The sequence below is a fragment of the Cupressus sempervirens genome, chromosome 9, assembly GCF_028749045.1.
Source record: "Cupressus sempervirens isolate cs-2001-9-10 chromosome 9, ASM2874904v1, whole genome shotgun sequence".
Lineage (NCBI taxonomy): Eukaryota > Viridiplantae > Streptophyta > Pinopsida > Cupressales > Cupressaceae > Cupressus > Cupressus sempervirens.
In genome coordinates, this window is record NC_143126.1 from 576,570,306 (window position 1) to 576,595,657 (window position 25,352).

Genomic DNA, 25,352 nt, shown 5'->3' on the forward strand with positions numbered 1-25,352 from the left:
CTAGCTTCCCTTCATTGAGCGGCGAAAGATCTATGGTTATTGTGATGTTCTGTCCCACGACTGTCTTTAGGCAATGGATGTGAAAGACGTTATGGATGTGGCTCTGTTCTCGAAGTTCCAGTTCATAGACAACTTCTTCGATACGGATAGTTACATGATAAGAACCATAAAAATGTGGCTTCAATTTTTCTTTTCCTTTTGCCTTCAATGAGGTTGCCTTTACAGCTGGAGCCTGAGATAGACCAAGTCTCCCACTTCAAAACTTCTCTCGATTCAATGTTTGTCAGCGTAGATCCTTTGTTGATTCTATGCCCTTTGTAAGTTCTTCAAGAATCTTAGGAAGTTTTGCCCTCCCTGAGGCCAATTCCTTGCCCTTGGTGCACAATTGTCACCCAGTACCATGTCGATAAATGAAAGGGGTCCATACCCGTATAGTGCTTTGAAGGGTGCCATCTGAATAGACATGTTATTAGTTGTATTGTAACAGTATTCCCCCACATGCATCCATTTAACCCATGCCTATTGCTGTGCCAAAACGTAGTTCCGGAGGTAGCCTTATAGACACTTGTTCACAATCTCGGTCTGCCCGTCTGTCTGAGGGTGGTAGCTATTACTTGGCGACAATTCTCTTCCCACAAATTGAAACAATTCTATCTAGAAAATATTGAGAAATCGACCATCCCTGTCACTAACAATGTTTTGGGGTAACTCGTGCAGACAAAAAAATTCTTTGGAAACTAAGTTGGCTACCTATGCGGCTTGGAAATCTGAGATGGCGAAGAAGTGTGTATACTTCGTCAATCTGTGAACCACCACAAAGATGCAATCATTTCGATTTACCTTAAGAAGTCCGATGATGAAGGCCATAGAGATACTTTCCCACTTCTGCTTTGGTATTGGCAAGGGTTGCAATAGTCCAACAGGTAAAGTGTGATAGGATTTGTTTTGTTGGCAAACTGCACATTCCCGTATGTGCTGCAAAATATCACCTTTAAGTCCCTTCCACGAAAACCTCTCCCTGAGTGGTCTATAGGTTTTGAGAAACTCCGGGTGTCCGACCAAGGGTGAGGCATGTATTTCCTTCGAGATTTTCTACTTTAGTTTGGATTCAGACACTAAGTATATCCGATCCTCATTGTAAATGATGTCAACAACCACCTTGTATCAGTCATTTTGAGTCTCACCATCCATTAGCTTACATGCAAGTGTGTTTTTGGAATATTCCACCAATAAGTGTGCTTTTTCAGTCTGATGAAATCTAAGACAGTAAGTAGATGACGGGTTTTCTTGACAAAGCATCTACAACCACATTATTCTTTCCCTTCACATATTCAATGTTGAAAACAAAAGCGTGAATCTTACTTACCCATTTTTGTTGCCTCTTGTTTAGATCCCATTGCTCCAAAAAAATCTCTAACTATTATGATCTGTATGGACAAGAAACTTGGCACCCACTAGGTATTGCCGGAACTTGGTTGGTGCATGCACAATGGCTAACATCTCTTGTCATAAATGAAATATAGACGCTTTGCTTGTGTAAGCTTCCGCTCTCATAGGCTATAGGGTGTCTATCTTGCAACAATAGCATGCCAATGCCCTCTCCGTATGCATCACACTTCAAAATGAATGGTTGAGTGAAGTTTGGTAGGGCGAGAACCGGATAGGTGCTCGTTGCTTCTTTTAAGCTATCAAAAGTGTTGTGCATTTTCATTCTGCTGGAAGGAGTCTTTCTATAGTTAGATTTGTTAATGGTGCACTAAGTTGAGAGAATCCTTTTACAAACCTCCGGTAATAACCACACAGTCTAAAGAATCCTCGCAACTCAGAGAGTGATTTTGTTGGGGGAAATCAAGGATAGTTTGAATCTTCTCCTGGTGGACTTGCACTCCATATTTATTGACAACGTTCCCTAGGTACAATATTTTTGTCATTTTGAATTCACATTTGGATTGCTTGGTGAACAAGGACTGGGCCTTCATGATCCCTAGGACTAAACTCAAATGTCTCAGGTGTTCTTCCCAAGTTTTGGTGTAAATAAGGATATCATTAAAGAATACCAGCAAGTACTTACAAAATTGTTTGTTGTAGATATGATTCATGCAAGACTGAAAAGTAGGTGGTGCATTCGCTAATCCTAATGACATGACCAGGAACTCATAATGGTATTAGAAACAATGAAAAGCCGTCTTCTCCACATCTTCTTCCTGCATGCAGATCTAATGGTATCCAAAACGAAGATCTACTTCAAAAAAATAAACCGCACCATGCAACTCATTGAACAATTCATTGATCCTCGGGATAAGTTATCTATTTTTCATTGTCTTCTTATTTAACACATGGTAATCCAAACACATGTACATTGTCCCATCCTTCTCTTTTACCAATACTACTGATGATGCAAAAGGGCTAGAGCTAGGACGAATCCATCCTTTCTTGAGTAACTCCTGAATCGTCTTCTTGATCTCATCTTTGAATTTTTTGGGGTGGCAGTATGGCGTGGTGATAATTGGTTTGGCACCAACTTCCAACTCGATGGTATGCTCAAACCCACGATGGGGTTTCGACAGAACCAATAAGAGGACAACAGAAGATGGTTGTGAATTGCTTTGTTTCGATAGAACCAATAAAAGGACAACGGACACCCCACCGAGATGATGATCTCCAGAATATCTTGAGTACAACGGAATATAATGTTATGATCTCCAGAATATCTTGAATATCATGGGTACTCAAGATATTCTGGAGATCATCATCTCGGTGGGGTATTCGTTGTCCTTTTATTGGTTCTGTCGAAACAAAACAATTGGCAACTCATGTAATGTCATCATGCCGAGAAATGGCCTCCATCAACTGTGGCAAAACTTCTTGTGGTCCCTCATTGGCCATCCCATGGAGAACAACCTTCTTTCCATCAACAACAAAATTAAAGTTCATTCGCTTGAAACTTTGTGTGTATTCATCTAGTGTCTCCATCCATTGTATGCCCAGAATAATCTCCATATTATCTAGGTCCACTATAAATAAATCCTCCGTTGCAATGTGATTAGCCATGGTGATACTCAGTTGGGGAACAAGGCGTGTTTAGGGTAAAAGTGTTCTTTTGACAACCTTGACCTAGAATTTGTGTGCGTATTTGTAGTTAGACCTCTTCTTTTTACCAGAGATGAGTTTATGAAGTTTAAAGTATCTCTGCTATCGACCATCACAATAACCCTCTATCCTTGAAGGGTTCCCTATATTCAGAATATTGTACATCTCGAGCTCCTTGCTAGGGCAATGGTTCCTCCACACCATACCAATGTGGCAATCCTCTCCGTATAGTTCAAATTAACCATTTTGGAGTCCTTGTGTGGGTGACCGTCCTTTGTGGATAGATTTTCCTGATTGTCCTCATCATCAGACACAACCAAGGCATCTGTGTCTAGGTTCCCACAGCTCCTTACAATTGAAACATAATTTCATCCTTCAGAGCTCTTGTTTGGTAGCTTCGTCCAACGAATGCTTCTTTAGGAGAGGTTTGCTATCTTTGTCCCTTGGAAATATTGGCAATTTGGAGTGGGAGTAACCACCAGAGGATGATGTCGATGATGATGCCATGCTTTGCACCTTTTTTATAGCCTTCAAAAGGGTGGTAGGATTGAAACTTTCTACCCAACCCCTCTGTGGTTTCGTCAGTTCGTCCATGAAGAGTACTATCTGTCTCCTTTCAGAAATGTTTGTAACCAAAATAGAGAGTTTTTGAAATTCTGAGATGTATTGGTTAACTGATCCAATTTTCCTCAATTGTGCCAACTCTTTAAAATTAAGTTTTGGATCTTTAACATCAAACCGATCTATCAATCTTTCAGTGAATTCTACATAAGTATTTACTTGGTCATGTCCCAATGTGACAGTGTCATGATGCCACCATTCATTGCAAATTTAATTACCCCCTCCAAGTAGAGTGTTGCAAATTTAATTGCTTCTTTTGGCATTGGATTAAGCTAGAAGTAAATATCGGCCTTCATTACCCATGCTTGGGCAGATATGGATTCAAATTCGACAAGTGGTGACAAATTTACTTTACTCAATTTTCCTCTGAGATCGTCATTAATATATCCTCGGTTTTGTCTCTAGAATATTGCATTCTCAACTCTGTGTAATCTTTGTAGGATATATCCTCTTGCAAGTTTGCATTCTTCTTTCAGCTATTTTTGAACTTCCTCAAAGGTTGGTTGCCTTCCTCTATGTGGTAGCTCTGTCCATGGAGGGAAAGTAGGAATGGAAGGTCTAGAGCGTGTTGGATGAGGATTTTCCTTATCCGATGCTGAGTTGGCACTATGACCATTTTGTTCCCTAGAAATCTTATTGTCTGCCAGTTTCTTGAAAGTTCCTTCCATAAGTCGTTGAGTGTGATGGATCAGTGACTGATTCTTCGAAAGATCCCTTTGTAGTGCCATGAGTTTGGCAAGAGTGGGTTCTTGATCTACCATTCTATCAATTGAATGGGATCTCCTTCTTTTCCGGCTGTAAAACTTTTATTCATTGTCCATAGGCTAGCAGGATCTATGACTGATACCACTTCAATGTTTCATTGCCAAATGCCCTATAGAAAATGGATTGTATGAGTGTGAGTCTTGCGATCGCCAGAAATTGGTTCAAACAATGCATACAGTATGTTGAAGAAGCTTGTACAGTGTAGGGTGGACATTGTTCGTAAGGTGCAAGCAAGAATGGGCAGTATGGTAATGTTGTACGACTGTATAGTAGTAAATTGATGTTCAGAGCGAGTGAAGATGTCGTAATGTCTAGGAGACCGTATGGTGGAGGCTAGCAGGTATAGTGAGTAGGGTTGTGTGTGTCGTACGGTGATGTTGTAGTTGCAGTCTGATATAGCTGAGTTGAAAGGTTGTATGGTGTATGAGAGGATTAGCCGTACGGTTCGAGAAGGTAGTCGTACAGTGCTAGAATGGTGACCGTACAGTAAATAGGAGTGATCTGTATGGTGAGTGTAGCAAATGGAAATGTACGATTATGTTTGTTTGATGAGTTCGCCAATGACGGAAAATATGTTATGGTATTCGGTGATGCCAAGCCGTAGTGAATTGCATATTTTATATTGAACATAGACAACTTGGTACACAAGAGAGAGAGAGATCACAAATATATGCAATTGATCTCTGAATAGTAATTATATTTGCAAACAAAGATGGTGCTCCAATTTGCCAAATCCGAGCAAAGTGATATAGAGGACGGAATAGGATGACGGTTGAAGCCCACTGAAACTGAGATAGCCAAGTAGGGAAGATCTCTCACTTCCAAAAAGACGAACAACAAAGAACTCCAACAGGAATTCATAGTACAAATAAAATAATCCAAAACGCATAACAACTACTACTTGCATGCCATGCTTAAATACCCTTTGAAGGAATTCCTGAGGGTTTACAACGACAACCAACGACAACACCTATGAAAACAATTAAAATAAAAATGGGTCTGAGATATACTAAATTAATCGGCCCATAAACAATACTTTGATTATTTATTTATTTTATGACGAGAACATTACATATCTGTTGCCATCTTACAAGTTGCCAAAAATTCTCTTATATTTATCAATATGTGTCATTTTATTTTAATTGTCTTTTGGAAAAATACTTATTTGGGCATTTAACTTCATCATTACACCACTTTAATTCATAGTCCGACATTAGTCTTGAAGTGGATTTTCAACACTTAGGTAAATTTTGATATTTCTAATCTTCTGTTCAATTTTAATCTTGAGTGCACATTTGATAGGGACATGGATATCCATACTTAAGAAAATTTTAATATTGTTAATGTTTCGCTATATCGACCTTGGTCTTGGACACACTTTAGACATAGCTGAGGATTCCACACGTAGGAAAATTATTCATCCCTTTCAATTCTTTCCTTGGGTACACATTAGACAAAGGGAGGGATTCTAGCACATACAAATTTTAATCACATCGTACAATTTCTTTCTTTATGACACATTAGATGGGTAAGAGCATTTTTGTCATTTTGAAAACATTCCTTGAACGTGATGACTTAGTTCCCTTGATCACATATGAGACATAGCCAAGTATTCTTGGTTTTTGATAATTCCTCTGCTTAGAGGATTGATGCCCATGGGTGCGAATTGGATAATACGGGAGATTCTTGATCTTTGAAGAAAATTCATGACAGAGGATAATTAGTGCTCTAGATAGCTCTTTAGCAGAGGAGGTGGATTCTGGAAGTCTTGACAAATTCCTTGCCTTAGTGAAATCCATGCCCTTGGGCAGCAATTAGGCAAGGTGAAGGAATTTTGGTGATTTTGGAAAATCCTTATGCATAGAGGATTAGTGCTCTAGAGCACTCTTTAGACATGGTGAAGGAATTTTGCAGCTTGAGGCAATTCCTTGCCCATAGAAAAGTAGCTTGTAGGGGCACACTTTGAGCACGGGGGAGGAATATTTTACTTTGGAGAAATACCTTGCATCCTTTGGAAGCAACACCCACAAGTGGACTAAAACCTTGGGGAGGGAAATGTGTTATGCCTAACCATTTTTGCATTCTACAATGTTGTTTTGATCAACACTTGGCCATTTTAATTGTTTCTTGCTTTCTCTCACTTGGGTGCATATTAGACAAGGTGGAAAAGCTTCCTTGTCATGCTAATTTCCTTGTCATGTGAATTTCCTTGTCATGTGAATTTCCTTGGACATGGAGAATCCATGCCCTTGGGTGCAAATTAGCTCTGGGGAAGGATTTTAAAAATTGGAAAAAATTCCTTGGCACCTTAGAATCCCCCCTCTAAGGCGCTAATTAGAGACATAGGTGGAATTTTTCAAAAATAGCAAGTTAATCCAAAAAACTAAAAATTTCACTGCTACTCTCCCTGAAAGATCAATTCCCTTTCAATACTTGACCAAATTCACTATTTTTCACAAGACTTCCTTTTTCAAAACCAAAGGTAGATGATATTTTTCTTCCAGGCTTGACATAAATTGCTCAATTTTCATTCAAAACACAAGGAACTTTAGGAAATTGGGCCATAACTACTAGCAACATGTCCTTTATAGAACTTTACCTGATTTTCCCTTAAATTCCTAGCTAGGGTTAGAGTTGCCCTTGGAAATGGCAATTTAACTTAGTTTTGTATTGTTTTCTACTAGGAGACCTCATATTTCTTATGGTTAACATATGTTCGTATGCATTTACTTTAAGAAACAATCATTGATCCATAATACATACTAAAGCCCTAATTCCTTGCTTCTCTCCTAATCAATTACTTTAAGAAGGATGGGGATTTACTTGTCCTTAGGGCATTTGCAAACCAATCTACATGTAGGCTCCCTCAAGGCTAATTTCCTCAAGGATTCATGATATATGTGTTTAACCCATCTTGCCAATTTCCTTCTAGATTGTGAGGTATTGCTCCATCTCTCCCAAACAAAACCAACCAATCCTCTTAACGTTGTTAGTGAGTGATAAGGAAAGAGGCTATGTCTACATTTATTACTATTATGTATTACAAGTATATATATTTACATATAAAAATATAGCATAAGTGGTGTGTGTGTGTATAAAATTTTGATTCACTGATACTAATGGTGTACTGTCCTAAATTGGAAGCACTTCAATTTATGACCGTTTGACACCTATTCAATATAATTTAATGATAAAATTGCATTTATGTCTCTCACCGATGTTCCTCTTAAATGGGAAGTTAGGACCTAACAAGTCCTAGCTATTCCTTTTCTACAACGTATCTTCAATCAACATAATACCTTTTCACACCAAAATGGGATTTCCCCGAAATCTAGACTTGATTTTTGGATTCTCGGATGTGTTTTGGAGTCCTGAGATTGTCTCGAGAGCTTTTGCATGTGATAATTAGGGGCACATTGCATGTGGATACCTATAAACCTCACATAATCATTCTTTGTAGGATCTAGGTGATTTGGTTTCCACTAATACGTGTTCTATAGGACTTTGCTATATCCTTTTTCCTTTAAAAAGTTTTTTTTACTTTAGCTCGCATATTCACGTAGTATCATATCTAGTTAAAGTGGGGGCTAAATGTACCATCCTAAATTGGAAGCACTTCAATTTATGACCATTTATCACCTATTCAATATAATTTAACATGTAAAATTGCATTTAATTGTCTCACCTATCCTTCTCTTAAATGGGATCTAGGTAGGACCTAATAAGTTCTCGACATTCCTTTTCTACAATGCAAAACTTGAGTTAGGATCTATTCATCTAGGTCCTCCCATTTCCTTTCTCTTCAATCAACATGTTGCCTTTTCACCTTGAAATGGGTTTTCCTTAGAATCTAGACTTGATTTCTGGATTTTGGAACTTGTTTTGGAGTCCTGAGTCTATCCTGGGAGCTCCTGGACCTGATAATCAATGGCACATTGCGCCCCTAATTTGGTCCCATTTTGGGTCCCGACAGCTATAAAACTCTTGGGGTTTGGTCTAGAATTAGGTCTTTGAGGGCAGCCGACTTGCGGAAGGAAATTAATGCAAATCCTATATAAACACCCTCAATTGCTTCATTTGGCGTAACACAAGGATACATCATATGCATGTGGACTATCAAGCAAGAAAGCATACTTACAATCAAGCAAGTGTTCTCATGTGGACAAGCCATTGTGAGCATCCCAATTTGTCTTAGCACATTTGCAAGGAGGCTTGGAAACATCCTTTGAAGCAAGAGAGTTCTTCATCTTGCTCGTCAAGCCAAGCATTCAAGATTCAATCATGTAGTAAATATGAATCATGAGTATGGCCTAGAGTACTTTATCCTTGAGGGTTTGATATGCTTTCTATGTTGCCTCAAATCTATGCAATGCTACTTCATCTACATTCAAGTAAATACTTCATGCTAGGGTTTTGGATCTAAGAATTTGGATCCTTACATTTACGTATTCAAAGGTCATACACTAGCACCACACACATTACATTTCAAATCAGCTATCCGTGGAGGAGGAAACCACCAAAATAAGGAGTTGACTAAGGCGAACCCCTACATAGCCACCCAACATCCCACAATTCAGATATCAACAGATCTCAGAAAGGAAAAACAATTGCAGCTTGGAGTACCCTTTTCATCATTTAGCAAAAGTGTGAGATCAAAAACAGTGACGAACATGTTTCATCAGGGGGCACACTGCACCCTTAATGCACCAATTCGTCCCTAATGCTCCAGTTTTCCCCTAACAGATCACCTTAAGATTTCTGGGTTTAGCACGTGTCTCAATTTCAAGTGTAAAGTGGTTCTGTTGACTTGTAACGATAACACGACACTCAGAAACTAAGATTCAAAATCTTGAGATAAGTACCTTAATTCCTCTTTGTCAATTTGACATTTGATTTTAACTCATCTACTTTAAATTTTGTATCTTATATTTAAAATAACTAGTTTAAATCTCAAGGGCAAGTGTCATTCTTTTCCTTCCTTCATAATCATTAGATCTTAGCTTAAGTTGATGTTCCTTTATCCCTTGGATTTCATTAACCTTCTAAGTTTTGGCACCTTTGAGGGTTGGCTAGAAAGAATCTATTTCCTTGGACTCCATTGTTTTGAGGTGTGTGTGGTTGTGTGCTAAACTTAGGCTACTTTCCTTGATTTACATTTCCCTCGACACATTTTTGGTGAATCCAAACTACGACATTTCCACTTGTGATATTGGTGTTAGATCTCATATTGCATGTGCTTTTGCATTCCAAAAATATAGTTTTTTTTGCATTGCATATAGTTTTCATTCAAAATGTTTGACTTCTTTCATGAGTACTTTGATGATAGCTTTAGAAATGAGCCATCTGGTGATGAGGAGATGTTTTAGGTGAAATCACAAGATCTACCTTCTCACCCTTCTGAACCTTTTAGCACTTTCTATGATAAGTTGCGTGCATGGTTGCCCTTTTCTATAACTGTTTGTTCTATTGACGTGCCTTTTGTATGCTATGAAAAGCCTTTGATGACAGTTGGAGATTGTCCTAAACTTATTGTTAAGGGTAAACCAACGAAAACTTTGTACTACTTCATAAATCAAGATTCTATGGCTCATGCTTATCACATCTGGAATAATCCTCAATCTACTATTCCTGCTTCTTTGCTACCTTCTCAACTCTGCTTCCTCAAGCACCTCAATTACAAAATGGTTCTTTTAAATATTATAATTTGGTGGAGCAATTTCGTGCTACTCCTGGTAAAGTCTCTTTCAAGGAATTATTGCAAACTTCACCTACTTACCATGAGGTTTTATAGAAGGGTTTATCTACTCTTGCAGTTCCATCGCCTAATCTGGATACTCCTACTTCTTTCTTGGATTGTATGTATACGGTGTCATTTCATCCTTCTATTGTCTTTACTGAAGATGACCTCCCTCCTATAGAAATTTAGAACACATATGATGCTCTTTTTGTCGCTGTGTCAGTTACACCTTAATTGATAATGGTTTAGGCTTGAATGTTTGTAACATAGACATGTTAAAAGGTATACAAGCTGATCTTTCAACTATTCAACCTAATTATGTGCATTTTCGTGGATTTGATAACATTGCTAAATATACATTGGGAATTATAACATTGCCCATCAAGGTTGATCCTCTTATCTTGGAGACTTCGATGCACGTTATGCTTGATCCTTTGAACTATAACTTACTCTTAGGGAGACCTTGGCTACACGCTATGCATGCGATTCCTTCTACACTCCAAAAAAAGGTGCATTTTGTTCATAATAATCTCATGTATACCTTGTATGCGGATGATGGGCCTAATCCTTGCTTAAATGCTGAATATGCTCAAACATCTTCTACATGAGAATTCATGAAAATAGAAAACTAAGGAAGAACAATATTAAGCTGGAAACCCTTCTTCTCTTCCTGAGGATGATTGGGGCACTTTGGATATTTATCCTACATTTATTGGAGAATACAAGGTATCGAATTTATCCTTTATGAAAAAACAAGATGAACTTGAAAACAAGACATTCTCTTTGCTTATAGGTGAATTGAAAAATACATTCATGCATGTTGTTTACTATACAGGTAAAGAAATCAACGCATATAGACAATGAACACGAACAACCGAATTATATTCGCAATAGTAGATGAATTATGCTTTACAATGATCCCAGACGGGATATAAATACTACTGCCGAACCTTCCCGAAGGAGTCTGTCGGCCACAATTATTCTATCCGTTACAAACTATTTACCGCCGAACCGTCAGCTACGGAATACCGAAACACCGCCGGGCCGTCGGCTACAGAATACAGAAACACCGCCGGACCGTCGGCTACAAAATACAGAAACACCGCCGGACTGTCGGTTACAGAATATAGAAACACCGCCGAACCGTCGGCTACAGAATACAGAAACACCGCCGGTCCGTTGGCTACAGAATACAAAATACCGCCGAAACCATCCAGTCGGCTAACACATGCTTCTACCAAAGAAACTATGGGAAGTATTGAGACTGAATGTTATGATATACAGACTTATGAAGCACCATTTACTACTGAAAACATGGCTGACTATTATGGTATTCGATATAGTTTGCTAATGAAATGTGAATTTAATGGGAAAGGTTGTGGAAAATCTGAACAAGGAATAGAAGTCCCTTTGGATAGTGGCTTTCCCGAAATATACCTATGGATTGGGATTTAATCCTTATAAACAACCTTCACTGTTCCCTTCGCACGTTAATCACATTTGTAGTGAATCTCTTAAGCTGATTAATCACGATCTTTTGGATTTTGAGAAAACAACAAAAATGGACCTTTTTGCTGACAATCAAGCTCTGATGGATTTTCTAGGAGTCTATGATAATCTTCCTTTGTTTCATCATAAAAAGCGAAGGTCATATTGCTTAAATAGTGATGGTTATTTTGGAGATAACATGAATTATGAGAACTCATATGATAAAACCGTTCTCTTAAGGACCCTATGAAAAGTAATTTGCTGATAACAGAAACTATTGATGTTCAATAGAATCTAGGGATTTTGAAAAACTGATTCAAATTGGACAATGCTTGACTCCTGATGAACAGGCAGAATTGAGTAACTTACTGAAAGAATTTAAAGATATTTTTGAATGGTCTTAGGCTGATATGCCTAGTATAGATCTGAAGATTGTGACATGACTTTGTTCTTGAACCTAATTATAAGCCTATCAAATAGGAAAATTTGAAAGATGAATCCAAGTATGGCTCTTTTAGTTAAAGCAGAAATTGAAAAATCACTGGATGTTGGCTTCATTTGCTTGATTGACTATTCTCCTTAGATACCCAATATTGTTGCTGTCTCTAAGGGAGAAAATAAGATTCGTATGTGCACAGACTTTCAAGAATTGAATAAAGCTTCTTTGAAAAATGATTTTCCTTTGCCTAACCTTGACATGATAGTAGATTTAACTGCTGGACATTCTTTGCTATCTTTAATGGATGGATTTCCTGGTTATAATCAGATTTTTAATTCTCTTGAAGATCTATATAAGACTGTGTTTATAACATCTTGGGGAACCTTTTTGTTGGGCTATGATGCCTTTTGGATTAAAGAGTGCAGGTGCAACCTATCAACATGCTATGACTTATATTTCATGACTACATACATAAGATTCTTGAAGATCATGTTGATGACATTCTTGCTAAATCAATTAAGCATAATGAACATGTGGTTATCTTGCAAAAAATCTTTGAACGGATAAGAAGTTATAATATGCGATTGAGTCATTGTAAGTGTACCTTTGGAGTTGACACTGGAATAACTACTAGGATTTATAATCTCTAATCGTGGTAGTGAAGTCGATAATGAAAAGATAGAAGCTATTGTTAATATACCTCCACCAAGGAACATACTACAGCTTCGCAGCCTAAAAGGAAAGATACAAGCTATGCGACAATTTATTTCAAAGCTGGCTGATAGAACTATTCCATTCACATCCTTGCTCAAGAAAGATTCTATTTTCTCTTGGAATGATGAATGTCAACAAACATTTTAACAATTTAAGGATTATCTTACTAATCCTCCAGTCTTGAAGCCTGCACAACCTGATAAACCTTTCTATTTATACACATCTTCTTCTTTCAATGCATTAAGTGCAGTTCTTATTTAACATGACAACGATGGTTAAGAACATCACATCTATTACATTTGTCGTACCTTGATCAATTATGAGGCATAATAGAAGTTGAGAATCAATGTCTAGCTTTAGTTTTTGCATGTCAAAAACCTCAACATTGTCTTCTTAAAGCAGAAGTCAACGTGATGGTAAAATTTGATCCTTTAAAACATCTTTTTGCTAAGATAGACTTATTAGGGCAATTGGCAAAATAGGTTGTGATTTTGACAGAGTTTGACGTGAAGTTTATATCTCACAAATCTATTAAAGGTCAATCCTTAATTGATCATTTGGCTGAGGCTCCTTCACAAACAATTATCACTATGGTTGAGTTTCCTGATGCAGAAATATTATTTATAGATAAGGATGAAGTTTGGGAAATGTATTTTGATGGTTCTAGATGCAAAACTGGCACTTGAGCAGGTGTGATACTTGTTCCACCTTCTAAAAAACCAATTCCTATTTCGTATAAACTTACATTCTCATGCACAAACAATATTTGTAGAATATGAAGCCCTTATTGCTAGACTACTAGCGGCTTTATCCCTTCAAATTATGAAATTGAATATCTTTGGTGATTGTCAATTGATTGTACAATGAATAAATGGTTTATATCAAGCTAAGAATGGCAACATGACAAAATATCGGGAACTAGCTTTGTTGTTACTCAACCAATTTATATATTACAATATCCAGTTAGTTTCTCGCAAAGATAATAGACATGCATATGCTAGTGTGGAATCTCTCATATGTCTTGATGATGACAAAGATTTTCAATTTACTATTCACACTCTCTTGGAACCTACTATTCTGGTTGAAATTTTACTTTAAATCAGTGTTGTACCTTGAGTCAAGATGAATGGTTTGCTAATATCTTCCAGTATTTGAAAGATGGAACATTCACTGCATCTTCCTCTCAAAATTCTTGTGTTTGTATCTGAAATTGGTTGTTTGCTATATTAACTTGGCTGATACTTTGTATAAAAGATCTTACGATGGGCATTTGCTTAGATGTCTAGGACATGCTGAAATACTGGTTGCTTTACAAGAAGCTCATGTTGGATCTTGTGGTGGACATTTTGGTGGAAAGTCATTAGTTAACAAATTACAACGAATGGGATATTATTGTCATAGAATGGAACAAGATTCTTTTGTCTTTGTTAGGAAATGTCTGCTGTGTTAACAACATGGTAATCTTATTCACACTCCTGCCATTGCGCTTCACACTCAATTACCATCTTGGCCTTCTAGTGTTTGGGGCCTTGATCTGATTGGTATTATATCTCCTTCTTCTTCACAAGGACATACCTACATTTTAATTGCTATGGTTTACTTTACTAAACGGGTTAAGTTGTTCAACTTTGATCTACTACAACAAAAGTTATTTGATTTTATTCTTCAGAATATTATTTCTCGATTTGGTATTCCTTCAACTGTCATTTCTGATAATGAATGAATGAATGAAGGTATTTTAATAGCGTCCATGAGGCCAACCAGCCTATGGGACCACATGCATGTTCTTTTCAAGTTTATCCCACTTGTTATGCATCTGCCTGAAAAGACTAGCTGTATTGTGTAGATTGGTTCTTGCAAAGAGCTGGTGTAGATGGTCCTCCTTCAAACTATCCTGAAATTGATCTCAGATATCTTGGTATGCAGTGCATTCATAGATATAGTGCCATTCCGCTTCAACACATCCTTTGCTACAAAAGATGCATTTTCTTTCTTCCCATGCCTTCTTGGGTACCGTCCATCTACCTCTCTCACATTGCAGATGATGGGATCCCATTCTTAACTGTGCTATTAGCAGCCTATTTTTACCTTTCATGTACACCTGTAAGTAGTCTTTAATGTCATGACACCACATGGGGTTGAACTCTTTGATGTAATTTGTCTTTTTCTTCCCCAGTTGTTTTGTCCACATGGTAGTTTCAAATTTTCACAGCACAAAACTTTTTATCCCTTTGTTTGTGTTGAGGTGTTCTATGATGTCAATATCCCACTTATTTAACCAATTTTCTTTCTGCTTCATCCATGTTTTCTTTCTCTGATCTACTCTCTCTTTGACCACAATCTTGGGCCAACGTTGAGCGTTCTTAAATAATTTAACAAACAAATAATCATGGAGCCTTCCATTAGGAACATCCCTGCTTCGGCTAAGAGGATCTCATAAGGTATGGTTGATTTGACTTTAAGAGTAGTAATGATGAGGTGTTTTTGTATTCTTTCTATCTGCTGCCATTTTTGGTTGGATAGGCTGCCTTCCCAAACCTCATAACCATATAGCACAACTAGAGTGACTATTAGCCCAAAAAGAGTTTTTTTGGTGTTCCAATCCCAAAGTTATGCTTGTCTACAGCAGTTTTGCAGTAGAAAGGACGCCCTTCATCCTCCTGGTATCCGCTTGGCTCTACAAGTTTCCCAGTTGAGTTTGTTGCATAAAGTCTATGCCCAAGTACTTGTATTCTTCCACGATCTCTAGAGTATTTCCTTGTAAATGGAAATCAGCTTGTTGTTGTTTGTTTTTGAGAAAGAAGATCATGATTTTAGTCTTGCTAGTGTTCACTTGCATCCCAACTTGTTTGCAAAATCCCTCCAATTTTCTCAATTGTTCTCTTAGATCCTTGGTTGTTTGGGCTATTAAAATGAGATCGTCTGCATAGAGAAGAAGTTTAACCACGTACTTAGCAAGTTGGACTCCCCCTCCCAGAGTTTTGTTCTTCTAGTCCTCCAACTTGTCAATATATAAGCCAAATAGAGTAGGCGATAGAGGACAGCCTTGTTTTACACCACTGTGACTGCCAAACCATTTGGATATGCCATCTTTAGTGTTGATTCTAGCTCTAACTTGCTCATAGAGCCTATGAACAGCGGCTCTAAGCTCATTTGGCACTTTGAGGTCCTCCATACGTTTCCAAAGTTTCTCTCTAGGAATTGTGTCAAAAGCTTTTTTGAAATCAACAAAACAGCAAAAACCTCTTTGCCTTTAATATCCCAAACTTTCTCAGTGAGGTGTCTAAGAGTGATGCAGTGGTCGATGGTGGAATATTTTGGTCTGAAACTAGCCTGCCCTGTTGCTCTCTTCTCTTTTCTTTCTACCCAACTATTGATTATGCGCTCTATCATGCCCCCAAATAGTTTACCAAGAAGTGGGTTCACCATGATTGTACGGTAGTTAGAGGGATTATTGGTATTTGCACTCTTATGGATAGGTATAATTACGCTAGTAGTCCAACTTGTCAGAAAACCCTTTTGATTGACTTTGTTGAAAATATTTTGAATGTGAGGGGCAAGAAGTTCCATGCCCCATTTCAAAGTTTCAGCTTGCAGCCCATCAATGTCTTTTGCTTTGTTATTTGGTAGATTCTTTATTCCTTGTTTAATATCCTCCACTGAAAAAAGTTAAATAGAAGTGTTGATTCTGGGGGGGGTGTTTCTATCTTCAATTCACTCATAAAGTAATTTTGCATTGATTGTTTGTGATATTGTTTTCTATTTGCGGCATCTTTTGTTGGATCTCGCTCCAAAATCTCTTAGGATTGAGCTTCCCTAGAGAGATAAGCGCCTTTTGTCTTGTAGTGACAAATCTCTCTTTTTGCTTTTATCAAGTTTGCATAAGTTATTTTTCTTTCCCTGTTTGATTCATTTTCTTTGATCATAATCTTTGCTGCCTTGCACTCTTCATCGTACCATGGATTGGATGGGAGAGTGTTGCTGTCCCTTTTCTTGAATCGAGATTTTGTACGAGCCTCTAATGCCTTGTGAAATAAAGGAACAAGCAGGTTGCCGCAGATCTGTTTTTCATGCTCTCTTCTTCCTTTGTGCAAGTGATCTTCTTTTGTCATTTGAAGATGATACTTTAAGGCAGCCACAAAAACTTCTTGGTTTTCTTGGTTCATGATAATTTTCCCTTGGGCATTATTGTTCTTGATCAATGTGGCATAGTCTGTTTATTGCAATTTGTAGCTGTGAATATCCAAGGTTATGAAAAGCAGCATGTGGTCAGATTTCAGCTCAATAGGACATGTGCCAATCTGAAAATCCAAAATTCTAGATGTGGAAGCTTGAGAACAAAGGACATAGTCTACCACGCTGTGACCATTGTATGTCTTACATGTGATATCTCCTGACCTTGGCCATTTTGCCATACCATTACATATGATCAAACCGTGTAAGCTGCAAAGACCTAATAATTCAGCCCCAAAATGGGACACATTTCCCTGCCCATCTTGTGAGAGCCTTTTCCATGCATGATCTATATCTTCCTCTAACCAAATAGGATTAACCTATCCTCCATCCTTGCTGCCCAACTGGATTGTCTGATTATTTTCTGTCCTTGCATTGAAGGCACCCATTAGAACTATCTCCCCCAAAGAACCGAAGTTCAAGATGTCTTTCTTTAGCGTAGCATAAGAGTCCTCATTGTCAAAACCCTTATTCTTACATAACTTGGGAGTTTCTTGGAGCAAAATAGCACGCTGCCAGCCAAATTGTAATACCCTTTTCCTCTAGTTCCAGCCATATAAATTGTTTGTTTGAGTCTGTTTTCTCCACTTTTATAGTGTCTTCCCATTCCTTTTTGATTAATCCTATGATCCCCCCCTGTCCATTACTTATTTTTGATCCGTTGTTCCATACCGAGACTTTATTATATCCATCAAAATCTGGTACCTTGCATCCCTCGTGTTCATGTGTCTCTATGAGTATATTGACATCTTTCCCTTTAGCGACTGGCCCCAAACCCGGTCCTCTTCTCCATGAAAAACCTCTACAGTTCAAGCACACCACCTATAGAGATTTCCGGGGCTGTTGTCTCCCTATTTATTATATATAGATTTATCGTTGATTTGAGCTTTGCCATTTATCAACCCAACCCAAAACCCCTTTTCTCTTGCTGCCTTTACCTCTTTCCATTCTTCTCTTCGTTCTTCTTGCTATGCAAATATTAGGTCCTCATCCAAATAGAATTGTGTGCCTTTTAACATTCCTCTCTTTTTCAGAATTGCATTTTTTTCTTCTGTGTTCTTTAGTGTGACTTGTACATGTCTTGGTTTGCTATTTTCTTCCTTCCAACCTATCCTTACTGCCTGCTGAATATGGCATGTCCATCTCATTTGATCCTCCAAAAATCTCTTACTAAGATGTCTGTTCTTTCTTCTTCTCCAAAGTCTTTGAACCCTTTGATTATGAAATTTGTAGCTTTATCTTGTTTTTCTTCCATTAATTGTTTCCTGATTTGTTTCTCTATAGTTTCATTTTGTTCCTTTGCCAATGCTCCATTTACAAGTTGTGTCCAAGATTTGGTTGCCTCTATTTCCTCTCTTAGACAGTTTTCTCTCCTCTTCATGCCCTCCACTGCTGATTTGATTTCTTCCATCTGGTTTGTGCTGCCCATATTTGATGGTTTTGAGATCTCTATTGCCGATTTGTTTTTATGTGACTCATGCTTTAGAGTGAGTAGCTCTTTTTATCTTCTCGCCATATTGTTATGCAACTTTGCGACTTCTTCTTTGAGCATCTTATTGTCTTCTTCCAGGTTCCTGTAAGCTTATGTGATTTCATTCATCCAAGAGTCTTTAATTTGATCCTTTGTCTCTATATTCTTTTCCTGCTCTTTCAGTAGCATCAGTTCGTTCACATATAGTTCAGAGGACCATAGAAGAGGGGAGGTTGTAGGGCTATATGTTCGCTGATGATCGCGGTAACCCTTCTCCCTTTCCATCTTTTCCTCTTCGTTTACGTTAGCTTTAGTTAATTCTGTCCTGTCTTCCTCCTGAACAGTCTTCTCCTCTTCGGTTACATTAGTTTTAGTTAATGCTTTCCTGTCTACCCCCTGAATAGACAAGACCTCATTTTCTTGTTGTTCACTACCATACTGGTTATGTTTGCCATCTTGACTTGAACTTGTGAGGCAGCGGTATAGTTGATTTTAACTATTTTTGGGAGAATCATATACATTTTCTTTTTTGGTTGCCTCCCTTTGTGTATTTGTCTGCATCTTAAGATCCCCTTATATTGTTTTGCATTGACAAAGATCAACCTCTGTTTAATGAGCATTCCACTGCCTTCATTTGCATCTTCCCACTGAGAGTACGAGCTCCAAGACCCTATTATGTTCTCTGTCTGTGCCTTAGAGCCCCCCCGTTGAATGCACATCTCTGATTTGCATGATATGATTCTTAGTATTCATTTGTCCTTCTTGACATGACTACCTGAGCCAAGACTCACAATCGTGTATGCCAAGACCAATTAAAACTGGTTCGAAGATTCTTGGGTATGCAGTGTTCATCATCACCTGAGTTTGCTCTATTGATGTGTCTCCAAGGTAAAATGTAGAGTCTAATGTGTCTGCTGACAGTGTCACTATTCTAAGAAGAAGCGTAGAAAATGACAGAAAGAAGCCCAATAGAGAGGTGAAAATGAGGGGAAGGGCCAATTTGTTGCTTACGGTTTGTTACATCCCAATTTTTGACCTAGCTTGAAATATAGACGTTGAGGTTCACATGAAGTCAGTTGGCAGTTTAATTTGATATAATCTGGCGAAATGGTAAGATAGTTAGCCGTTATGATTTCAAGTGAAGATGACATGTTAGTTGATTGTTAATTGTGAATTCATGGAAGTAAGATGAAAGGTTAATTTATATGATTATTTATAATTTATAATTTAATTACAGAGAAATTCCTTGCAGGGAGCATGTCGAAGGGGTTGAAGCATTGTCAGAAAAGAATTAGGTAGGGCATCACCATCACTGGCAGACGGGTAAAGGACCTAGCGAATTGTAACGGGATATATCAGTGGATTTGCATGAGTGATTTAAATAAATAACTTAAATAAAATAAATTGAGTTAAAATATAAAACGTATCTTAAAGTATTTTAATTTATTTTTTCGTCATATTATTTTTTAATAAATATTTAATCATGTACATTTAAATATAACATGATTTAGCACCATTATAATTTAATAATTAATAACATGATGTTGTTTGTACATATAAGATTTTAATAATTATAATAACATTTGATTATTATAATTTCTGAGTCATAATCTTTCAACTCTTTTTCTTTTTCCATTCTTTTATGTTTTCCTTGTTTAAAACCGATTAAATGCTTGGAAATTTGAAACGATTATAATCTTTCAACTTATGCTCTTGCTTTTAATTGATTTACATTGAATTGAAGTTTGGAAAATGTATAGTTTTTCTTGATAACGTGTGGAAGTCAAGAAGTTTCAGTTTCAAGAGCCATGGTCGGGTTTGTTTAGAGGCCTCTCAAATTCCATAAGGGGAGATACTTTTTCATACACTTCATCGGCCTTCCTATTCTCTTCTATCCAACAGTCCAGTTCCTTGTGAGAAATGGTGATTAACCCAATGCAGATAATAATTTTGCCTTGCGTCACATCAATGTCGTCATCCGTAGGTTACTGAATGAGATTGGCAGGTTGAACAAGTACGACCTCAGAAATCAGTGACAGAGAGAGTGAGAGCCGTAAGGTGTTTAAATTCAAGTCGTATGGTCATTATAGTATTCCTTTTACGTTGCGAATGCAGAGTTTAAACCTTGTGCCGTTAGACCATATCTTAATTTCATTTAATATTAATATGTGGAAGTAAATCTCGTTTGCAAATAAGACCACCATTTTTCATCGTTAGGATTATCGTTTGTTTTTCCTTTATGGCATATGACTGTGGTAAGGCGTGAATCCTGTTATTTTTTTTTTTAGAGATGTCAAGTTCTTGAAAGATTGCTGACAACCTTATATTATACACTATAATGTTTTATACTCAAACCTGACGTCTTTGTTCATACAACCGAATGTGTGATTTCTCTAAATTTCCTTCTAAGAAAGTTATCATTTCAAGTAAAATCTCTTGCATAAAATCTAACATATTCTTTTGCTGTTCCATAAAATCAATGTCTGTGAAGCATGTCGACTTTCTTCTTATCAAGTTTTCAAGTCTGCCGATTGTCCTTCTTGATATTTACTGCTATGTTTTACACTCAGGTTTGAGTTCTCTTTTTATATATATATGTATGTATGTATGTATATATGTATGTATGTATGTATGTATCTGAATGTGTTAAAAATTTCTCTAAATTACTTTAAAAAAAAAAGTTATTATCTTAGATAAGATCAATTACATCTTGATAAATAACTGAGAAAGACTGAACCCAGAACACCAAGGAATTCACCAGGCGAAATGCCAGAATATAGTGAAGGAGGTGTGGAAATTCACAGTGAATGTAATTTGATAGCACTTGGGAATCACTGGCTAGAAGGCCTGAGAAAGGTGAGGGGTGCAAAGAATATACAATAAACAAGAATGTCATCAGAATAAGAAAATAACTTGATAATTAGCTCCTGCATGTTTTTACTCATGAAGAATATAGAATTCTTTAAAAACCATAATTGTGAAATCACAGTTAGTGAAATGTTGGATGCATATAAAATTGACAGAGCCGATTGTTCTTAGAATTCCTAACACCTGGATTCCACCTAACTGTGTAGCCAAGAAAAAGGGTGACTAGATGGAAAAGAGGAATTTGTAACAATATGAATTAGTAACAATTTTGTCAACTTAATATTTATCATTTAATATGAATTAATTAATAACTCATGTATATTCCTGCTATTGTGATCTCCTGCTGCCAAGTTGTATGGAATGTTATATATATCATGATGCCCAGTGGATGGAATGATGTTCCCTGTCAATTCCGGGTAGGGAGGGCCTTTCTCATCAGAGATTGTGTGGGGATATGTTGTGGTCCGAGGTTGGGTGGTAAAGCCCCTGACAATGTTTCACCTCTCTCAAGATATCGGACAGGCGTCAGATTTAAATAAGCTAAGCATTCCTATGTTTATTGGAACAGGTATTATTATTATTATTATGAAGAGGTAAGATTAAATTTAGTGGTTTTCATTCTTACTATTATTTACAACTAGATCTAAGAGATAGATTCATGGATTGTTTTTCCTTTAAATGAATATCAATTATAAGTATATTTCTAATCCTTGAGTTACTGTCATAGTTTAGTAGTCGAAAGGAAAAGAGATCTGAAGCCTTAAATTGTATCCATCATCGCAGAAGCCCAGAATTAAATCCGTTGTCGTAGATGCCCTAAATTGAATCCGTGGTAAAAGATGCCCTAATAGATACAGTGGTATGTGATGCCCTAATTTAATTTAATTGTATTTATCCTTGATTATAAGATAGCGATTGTTAGATGATAGTTATGTGAAATTGTTATAGTGTATTTGCGAACTAACTCAGGTGGTTGCAGAAGCATCCTTAGTATGATTTCGATCTCATTTTTTTGAGGTATGTGATTTTTATTTTTTGTAGTAATTTAATTTGATGGTACTTCAATTAATTAGTTAAGAAAATTTTGTTTAACTGTTTTTTTTAACGGTATATCTTATTCACATGAACATGAAATGATATAACTGTATTCCTATAAACCTAGTATAACTGTATTCTTTGAGTATGTTGAATGGTAATTTAGACCCGAAAAAACCGGTTGTTACACTGTTGCTGCCCCTTGCTTACGATTGCTACTGCTAATGGTCCCTACATCCAGTTACTTCCTGAAGAAATGATTTGGTTGCTCCCTGAGATTGAACATATTGAAGCAGAAACCAATTATATAAGGAAGGCGAGTTCCTAATGGCAAATGACAATTTTTGCAAAGGAGTTCCAAGTAGAGACCATGTTCAAGAAGTAAAAGAGGACAAATTTACTGACAAAATACAGATGATGGAACCTTGTTTAAAAGTAAGGAAGTTAAGAAATTTATGGAGAAATATCGTATTCATCAACGATTTTCTACACCCTATTATCTTCAATCTAATGGTCAAGCTTAAGCGTCTAGCAAAGTAATTGAGCAAATCGTATGGAAAGCAATGAATAAGCATGGAAAAGATTGGCGTAGGCAACCAACATATGCTTTACGAGATTATAGAACCAGAGTTTGTATTGCTACTAATACTTCTCCCTATAACTTTGTATATGGTGCAGACACTATGATGCCGTTGGAACTAGAAATTCCTTCTCTACAAGTCTCTTTTCATGGAATTATTGGTAATGACACATTTAAAGAACAAGGTTTACAGGAATTGGAGATGTTGGATTCAATGAATCAATGCATTAGAACATTTAAGAGCTTATCATAAATCTCATCAAAAGCGCTATAACAATAAATTACTTGAATACTCAACTAATGTGGGTGGTCTTGTTCTTTACGAAAATCAGCGGAATGTTAATGTGTTACTGGATAAAAAGTGAAAATCCAATCCTAATTGGTTAGGTCCTTTTGTGGTTATTGAAGTTCACTAAAGTTCAAAATTCTATAAATCATACCCTACCTAGCATTTCCTTGGAGCATTTTGTCTCTCACTAGTGTTGTGGGTGCGGGAATGGACTGACTGCTCTCTCCATACTCTTGATGACTATGCCATGGGAGTGGGGTATCACTTTGGGATTGTGGGTATCATGACCGCAATGGTAGGACATGCACAGTAAAAACAAGCTCCTCATCCATCGCATGATCTGGTAGGGGCATCTCCTTTGCTCTCTCCTCCGGAGTAGTCTCCTCTATTGGTGGCTCTTGTATCTCCTCATCCTCCATCTCCTCGCTCTCTCCCATGGCTTCATCATCAACTCTGACAGCTCCTCTCTGAGATTTGTAGAAGGGACCATGATCTCGTGTGTAGTCGGTTGGGAAGATGGGTCTTACTCCATCTTAGAACCAGTACTTGATGTACTCCTCTGTACAAACTATATATAGGTCTGTTGCAACTAGCACATCCTCTCCATCCTCGAAATCACTAGAGGTAATGTCGGCTAGTGTAGGCTATCGTCAGGCTCCATCTTTTTGAATATATTTGTGAGGGTGAGCACATTGTGGCTGTTCTCTCGGTACACCTTGTTGTAACCTAAACTATCTCAATACTCGGTCAAAATAGTATGGCATGATCACATGACTCTGTCCTCCCTCTAAGAATCTCCTTTGTGAAAACCTCTTTTAGTGTGTTGTATTAGGCCACTCCGTCATTTGAAGGTAATGTCTCCGCACTATCTCATCATTGCCCATGCAATGAAATCTCACTCTCCAATACAGTACATCTCTGAACTGCCATTACTCAGCAAGGGGATATGCATAGACTCTCGAAAGGCTCTGATATAGCGCTACAGGAACTCCTAATGGTCTGGTGCATGAAAAATGCTCGAACAACCATACTTGTAAGAGTGTACATATTGTCAAGCTATCTCTCTAGCACCTAGTGAGTCTTCTCAGCCCTGAATACAGAGTAGTCAGCATACTCCTACCCCATGCAAACATTGTTTGATCTCTCTCTATTGCTCATACTAAATGTGTAAAAGGTGATAGAAAAACTATCCCCTTACCATTACAAGTCATAATGTAGCTTAGTGCAGAACATATCCATCCTCTCACTAAAGGAGTATGACCTAGGATGATATCATGAAGATCTATCTGATTTTGTCTAGATCTCATCAATGATCTCTGACTGGTGCAATACTCTGTATCCTCGAATATCTTCTCTACACTCCTCACAGAATGAGGCCTCATTGGAAGCTCTCTGACTAGAAGGTGGAGTATGCAGTAAACATCCTCTAGTGTCACAATGATCTCTTCGGTCGGAAGATGGAATGAACAGGTATCCTCGTCCCATCTCTCTATCAATGCTAAGATCATGCCCTGGTGGAATGTAAGGTATGGAATTTGGCCTGCCCAGTAGAGACCCACATCTTTCAGTAGATGAAAGTCCTCCATGCTCATCTTCTGCAGGCTATCTTGTATGAATCGAATCACATGTGACATCCGATGCTCCCAAAGTGACACTGGCACCTTCATAGCACATCAAATTCAATATAAGTATCAACCCGAGAGTCAATTTGATCATTTTTGGGTCAGGGTCGACTTCCCTTGATTCAAGGTTGACACCCTCTAATTAGGGTCGACTTCCTCTAATTCAGGATCAACCTCCCCTGAATCAAGGTTGATATGTGTCATCAGGGTCAACCTGGTCGGCCAAGGTTAGCCTCGAACCCAAAATGTACATCCGATTCACCTCAAAAGTCAAATAAATGTATCAAACTACTCAGAAATCAATATATATTGACACTCACCTCAAGAAGTAGATCCTCAACTACAATGTCTTCTCTCAAAATCTCATTCGCTGTGGGCTCAAATTCCATCTTTAGCACTC

At 37.6% G+C, this 25,352-nt stretch overlaps 1 protein-coding gene across 3 annotated transcripts in view; it reads left to right on the forward strand.

Annotated features, from left to right (window-relative positions):
* Positions 1-25,352, forward strand: part of EMB1895 (ARM repeat superfamily protein) — a 234,797-nt gene that overhangs the window by 180,343 nt on the left and 29,102 nt on the right. Inside the window, exon 7 of one of the 3 annotated variants that reach the window (XM_089801187.1) lies at positions 19,811-20,097. The exons of the other annotated variants lie outside the window; for them this stretch is intronic. Within the exon in view, the coding sequence (XP_089657313.1) occupies positions 19,811-19,853 (43 nt within the window). The 3' untranslated portion in view covers positions 19,854-20,097. Of the gene's footprint in view, positions 1-19,810; positions 20,098-25,352 lie in introns of those variants that run through there. 3 annotated transcript variants of the gene reach the window in all.